Below are 6,456 nucleotides of genomic sequence, written 5' to 3' on the forward strand. Positions count from 1 at the left end.
AAAAAAAAAAAAGATGAGAACATGTCTTCTGTAAATAAATTATGTCATTTAACAACATTGAGCATTTTGCTATGTGTTCACTGAATTTAAAAAAAATCTGAATTTCTTTATTGTTGACTCTCCCCCTCTTTAATTACTAGCAATCGCATCCTTTATAGGATTAAAAATATTTCATAGTTTAAAAAAAAAAAAATGTAATTCTCTTTCTCCTCCAACCACAGCTGCATGATTTCCTCCACTCAAGGTCTGAACTCCTCAAAGTCATCCGTGAGGAATGGAATCAGCTTCTTCCAAACTCCTGCTCAGTGAGATATTGTCACCTCCTTCCTTCCATGAATCACACTGTTCTTAATGTCATCATTTTTTCCAGAAATTTTTCAATTGACTTTGCCCAGATCCATCAGAGGAATCACTATCTGTGGCAGCTAACGTATTATAAAATATATTTCTTAAGTAAGACTTGGAAGTCAAAAATTAGCAGGGCATGGTGATGCACGCCTGTAATCCCAACTACTTGGAAGGCTGAGGGAGGAGAAATCGCTTGAACACAGGAGACGGAGTGAGCCAAGATCATGCCATTGCACTCCAGCGTGGGCAACAAGAGCAAAACTCCATCTTAATCTTAAAAAAAAAAAAAAGGAGGGGGGGAATACACGTATTTTAAAGTGCTCTAACAAAGAATGTTATGCTTATAAGTACCAACTGTTTTGTTAAGGCAATAGAGATTAAATCTAGGGACTTAATACCTGTATCAAAAGAAGGAAATGCACTTCCAAAAGATGGAAATCCACTGAACGCAGAGAAGAACGACCCCGTCCCTCGGCTTCTGCTTCCTCGGGGACCCCTTCGATTCCCCAAGAAGTCCTCAAAAGGGTCTTCTAAAATCAAACACAAACACACACGATGAAGTCTTTTTTCCAAGTTTTTTTCCTCATGGGATAGCTACAATAAGAGAAAACAGATCAATCTTTTTTAACATATTTAGTAACAAAAACTTAGAAAATGGGTGGTAACGAAAGAGCTTATTATCTACAGAGTAACTGAAATAATATCTCACCAACAGTTTTACTAGTTCAATTCAACTAAAACTACAACACATTATATCAAATAAATTAAATTAAAAACAGCACATATACACACACTTTACGGAGCATCAATATGTACTTCAAACTCAGCTCATTTCACATCACTTATCTGAGGTCCTGTTAGACGCTGAACCTGCTACAACCACTGCAAAAGTGCGAAAAGCTTCACACTGAGGCTGTTGTATTCCTTGGAGTCTGAATTGCCTTCTCCAAAGCAATTCAGAAACAAACAGAAACGTGATGACCCTGGCGCACGCGAAAGCCATGAGCCCAGGCAAAGCAAATTCCCTTCACTGTAACTCTGATGTCTCGAAAAACTCTGAAGGATTAACTACAATCAAATCTGAACAAATGTTAACCAACAGACGTTAAGATTACACTTGAAGGTGTCTCAACAGAAAATCACTGACATGAGGAAGCATCATGCTGCCACCTGGAGACAAAATGCTCCTGAAAATAAGCATCAGCACTGACCGTTTGTTTTCCTTTGCTGCTATTATCAATCAAAGAGTACTTATTGAAAATTCATAAAGTATACAAACCTTTTTACTTTACCTGGGTTCTGCATTATTGCTAGGTACTGTATTTTTTCAGAAAAATGGGAAATATGTGATAAAAGCAAAGAATTCTAATAGATAAACATTAAGACATAAATGCAGTAAAGAAAAAGGCAAGCCAGAACCAACTACAGAATCAGTATGGCCTACTTGCAGGCCGGAGTGGATACATTTGAGTCACAAACGTTATATCAATAAATACTATACAGTACACAAGGGTACAAACAGCAAGCACTGAAATTAAGCAGAAATCAAGATTTATGAAGCAACTGAGGTTTATGAACAAGAGTGACTTGATCCAGCTACTCTGGAGGCTGAGGTGGGAGGATTCCTTAAGCTCAGGAGTTTGAATCCAGGCTGGGCAACACAGCAAGACTTTGTGTCTGCTAAAAAAATTAAATGACCAGGCCTGGTACAGTGACTCACACCTGTAATCCCACCACTTTGGGAGGCTGAGGCAGGTGGATCACAAGGTCAAGAAATCGAGGTCATCCTGGCCAACATGGTGAAACCCTGTCTCTACTAAAAACACAAAACTTAGCTGGGCGTAGTGATGGATGCCTGTAGTCCCAGCTACTCCGGAGATTGAGGCAGGAGAACTGCTTGAACCCGGGAGGCAAGGTTGCAGTGAGCTGAGATCGCACCACTGCACTCCAGCCTGGGAAACAGAGCGAGACTCGGGTCTCAAAAACAACAAAAAAAATTAAGTCACTGGAGAAAAGCAGCACCTGAGGTGACTCTGCCCACAGCCGGAAAGAATCAATGTACAGGTGAACACCCAAAACCTTAGGATGCTGGGTACCCTCAGGACCTGCAATAGTAAATAGTGAGGAGCAAGGGCTGAGAAAGCTTCCAGAGGAAGGAGGAACAGAGGTCCACAGCGGTCTATTACAGAGCTCATCGAAATCAAACTTGCCAGTCGGCTTTGACCAATGCCAAGTCCAAGACACTGAGTCTGAAGAAAGCAACACTGGTCACTGGTGACTTTTTGGAAGAGATGGCCAAGAGACAGGAGAGGAAGGAGGCATGCACAGCCAGTGCCCAGACACCCCATGCCTACCTCCACCCACAAGCCAGCCCAACGGGGAGGCCTAGAGGAGGAGTGCCAGAACAGGTATGCCAACAAGACTTTGCACGACAGTTACTGATTGTGCAAGTTACTGCCTACATTCCACAGTCAATGCCCTCCCCCCAAATAAAATAATGTTAAGAGAGTCATAGGTACTTTGCAAACAGTTATTACTGCTGCCACTGTTCTATCAAAGGCAAGAACAAGGCCAGGCACGATGGCTCACACATGTAATCCCAGCACTTTGGGAGGCTAAGGTGGGCAGATCACTTGAGGTCAGGAGTTCAAAGCCAACCTCACCAACGTGGTAAAACCCCATCTCTACTAAAAATACAAAAATTAGCCAGGTGTGGTGTCGGGCACCTGTAATCCCAGCTACTCAGAAGGCTGAGGCAGAACAATCACTTGAACCTGGGAGGCGGAGGTTGCAGTGAGTGGAGATCAAGCCACTGCACTCCAACCTGGGCAAAAGAGTAAGAATTCGCCTCAAAGACAAGAACAAAAGCAAAGATGTTAAATCATAACCTTTTATGTAAAACTACGAACATTTTGTGAATTTCTCCAGGACATAAAAACTTCATCCAACTCAAATAAAATCCAAGCATTCTATTTAGTAACTTTCTAATTTACAGCCACAGCCTACGCATCTGTCAGTTAAGTACTCTGACATACCTACAACCTATCTTATCCAGGTGAAGAAACAGAAACATTACAAATACATTTAAAACTGATTATGCAGTAACTCTACATCTCCCCTAGGAGGTGACAATTTAAAAGCATTTCCTGGCCAGGCATGGTGGCACGCGCCTGTGATCCTAGCACTCTGGGAGGCCGAGATGGGCAGATAACCTGAGGTTGGGAGTTCAAGACCAGCCTGACCAACATGGAGAAACCCCCTTCTCTATTAAAAATACAAAATTAGCTAGTCACGGTGGTGTATGCCCGTAATCCCAGCTACTGGGGAAGCTGAGGCAAGAGAATTACTTGAACCTGAAAGACAGAGGTTTCAATGAGCTGTGATCACGCCGTTGCACTATAGCCTGGGCAACAAGAGCGGAACTCTGGATCAAAAAAAGAAAAAGCATTTTTTGGCGGATGCAGCAGCTCATGTCTGTAAACCCACCACATTGCGAGGCCAAGGCAGGCAGATCACTTGAGGTCAGGAGTTTAAGACCAGCCTGGCCAACATGGTGAAAGCCTGTCTACTAAAAATTCGAAAGAGTTATCCAAGAGTGGTGGTTGGCACCTGTAATCCCAGCTACTCGGGAAGCTGAAGCAGAAGAATCGCTTGATCGCCGGGCGCGGTGGCTCAAGCCTGTAATCCCAGCACTTTGGGAGGCTGAGGCGGGTGGATCACGAGGTCAAGAGATCGAGACCATCCTGGTCAACATGGTGAAACCCCGTCTCTACTAAAAATACAAAAAAATTAGCTGGGCATGGTGGTGCGTGCCTGTAATCCCAGCTACTCAGGAGGCTGAGGCAGGAGAATTGCCTGAACCCAGGAGGCGGAGGTTGGGGTGAGCCGAGATTGCGCCATTGCACTCCAGCCTGGGTAACAAGAGCGAAACTCCGTCTCAAAAAAAAAAAAAAAAAGAATCGCTTGATCGTATCAATGAGAACGGCAACTATCACGGGAGGACGTGACCTCCACTGGGCAAGGGGCTAGTGTGCTTTTTGTAGTCTGTAGGACAGTGGTATGTTAGGTGGCTATGATCTCACTCTTGTCTTCACTTGAAGATTAAGCCTGGGCTAAGGAGAGGCATATGGGTGCCAAGTTGCAAACATGGTTAATTTCGTGTTGTGGCTGACTGAGCCATGCACGGAGTTCCCAAATATTGAGCCGAACATCGTCCTTCTGGGTGATTCTGGATGGGATGAACATTTCAATCAGGAGACTGGGGAAAGCAGGTGGCCTCCTTAAGGTGTATGGGCCTCATCCAATCAGCTGAGGGCCTGAGGTCCCCACCCCACCCTGGCCTACCCCAGGGGAGGAGACTGCTCCAACCCTGACAGGTTTTTCTGGCCAGTCTCCACAGTCAGTTCTCCCCCAGGGGCAGTTTCTCTAGACTCACGCAGACTCCGCAAAGCAAAACATGTATGCTCATCTCTTTAGAAGCATCTATAAACGAGTCTTCAAACCTTAACACAACTTTGTATCCTGCAGTACGAACATTGCTTGAAACAGAGTGCATTGAGGACTAAGGTGAATTTTTTTTATATTGTCCAAATAAATTCCTATCTAAGGAGCCTGGGGAGTCATGTACTACAAACCATAAATTCTCATCATATGGGTTTTATTTAACCCTGCATGTTGTGACTTAGTTTCCAATCTGACTCTGGCATAACATTATGTGACAAAAAATCAAAATATTTTACCCCAAAATATGTTTCTTTGACATATTTTGAAATCATCATGTAAAGCGTCCTTTGTGGGGGAAAATGTGCATCTGTAAAGACTCGATTCACATAGCTAGATCTTTTTCTTCCATGCCCTCCCAATCCTGAAGAAATTAACTTAAAATCTAGCACCTTTTAAAGGTCTGCACAGGAAACATTTGTCATCCATGGTCTCTAAGGGCAGCCACTAGGAGACTTCAAAGGAACCTTCTCCACAATCTTTTAACCTCGACATTTCCTTTCTATTAATGCCAAGTCTTTAGACAACTCAACCAACTGTCAACTAGAAAATGTTTTAATTCACCAATAGTCTGGAAGCTCCCCTGCCCCACCCTTGCTTTGAGTTGTTTGCCTTTCTAGACCTAAACAATGTAATTTTATTTTTCAAGACAGGTAGCCCAGGCTGTACTGCAGTGATGCAATCTCAGCTCACCACAACCTCTACCTCCTGGATCATTCGATTCTCCTGCCTCAGCCTCCCAAATAGCTGGGATTATAGGCATCTGCCATCCCACCTGGCTAATTTTTGTATTTTGAGTACAGACAGGGTTTTACCATGTTGGCCAGGCTGGTCTCGAACTCCTGACCTCAAGTGACATGCCTGCCTTGGCCTCCCGAAGTGCTAACATTACAGGTGTGATCTGATTGATGTCTCATGCCTCCCTAAAATCTATAAAGCAAGCTGTACCCCAACCACCTGGGGCACACGTTCTCAGAACCACCTGACAGCTCGCACGTATGGTCACTCATATTTGGCTCAGAATAAATCTCGTCAAATATTACAAGTTTGACTCTTTTCAGTGACATTCTTTCCATTTCAATGATCTAGGCCTCGTACAGCAAGAGCTTCTTTAAAACTTCGCAGTATCCTGCTATTCCCTGAGGAATATTAAGACCAATGCATTAAGGGGGGACATGACAGGGAAGGGATCCAAGATGGCCGATTAGAAGCACCTCAGGATTGCAGCTCCCAGGGAAAGTGCAGAGGGTGACTGGACGCCAAATTTCCAGATGGATTTTTATTGCCCACAGACCAGGAGATTCCCAGGTGGAGGGTCCCATGGGTCGCCGGCGCGGCGGTTCTCCGTACAAAATACACAGGTCCAGGCGCCGTTTTAGCTGGCGATTGGAGCTCCTGGCAGACAGAGTCGCCCATTAAACTGACTAAAAAGGGGACTGAAACAGGGAGCCAGGCCAGGAGATTCCTGGGCAAAAAAGCGCCACAGCGCCGCTGTTTCACCCAATGCTGTGGGTGGCCGCACGGTAAACCACACGGATCCCGGTGCCTTTTCAACAGGCAACTGGAACACCAGGGAGAGAGTCAACCTTTCAACCAAAAAAAAAAGGG

General features: G+C 44.5%; 1 protein-coding gene across 1 annotated transcript in view; it reads right to left on the minus strand.

Moving 5' to 3' along the window:
- Positions 1 to 6,456, minus strand: part of LOC108296594 (dnaJ homolog subfamily B member 6-like) — a gene marked incomplete at its 3' end in the record, with an annotated part of 49,351 nt that overhangs the window by 2,694 nt on the left and 40,201 nt on the right. Inside the window, exon 6 of the mRNA XM_017519069.2 lies at positions 747 to 878. Coding sequence (XP_017374558.2) covers positions 747 to 878 — 132 coding nt within the window. The remainder of the gene's footprint in view (positions 1 to 746; positions 879 to 6,456) is intronic.

Source organism: Cebus imitator, unplaced genomic scaffold, assembly GCF_001604975.1.
Source record: "Cebus imitator isolate Cc_AM_T3 unplaced genomic scaffold, Cebus_imitator-1.0 Scaffold20, whole genome shotgun sequence".
NCBI classification, from domain to species: Eukaryota; Metazoa; Chordata; class Mammalia; order Primates; family Cebidae; genus Cebus; species Cebus imitator.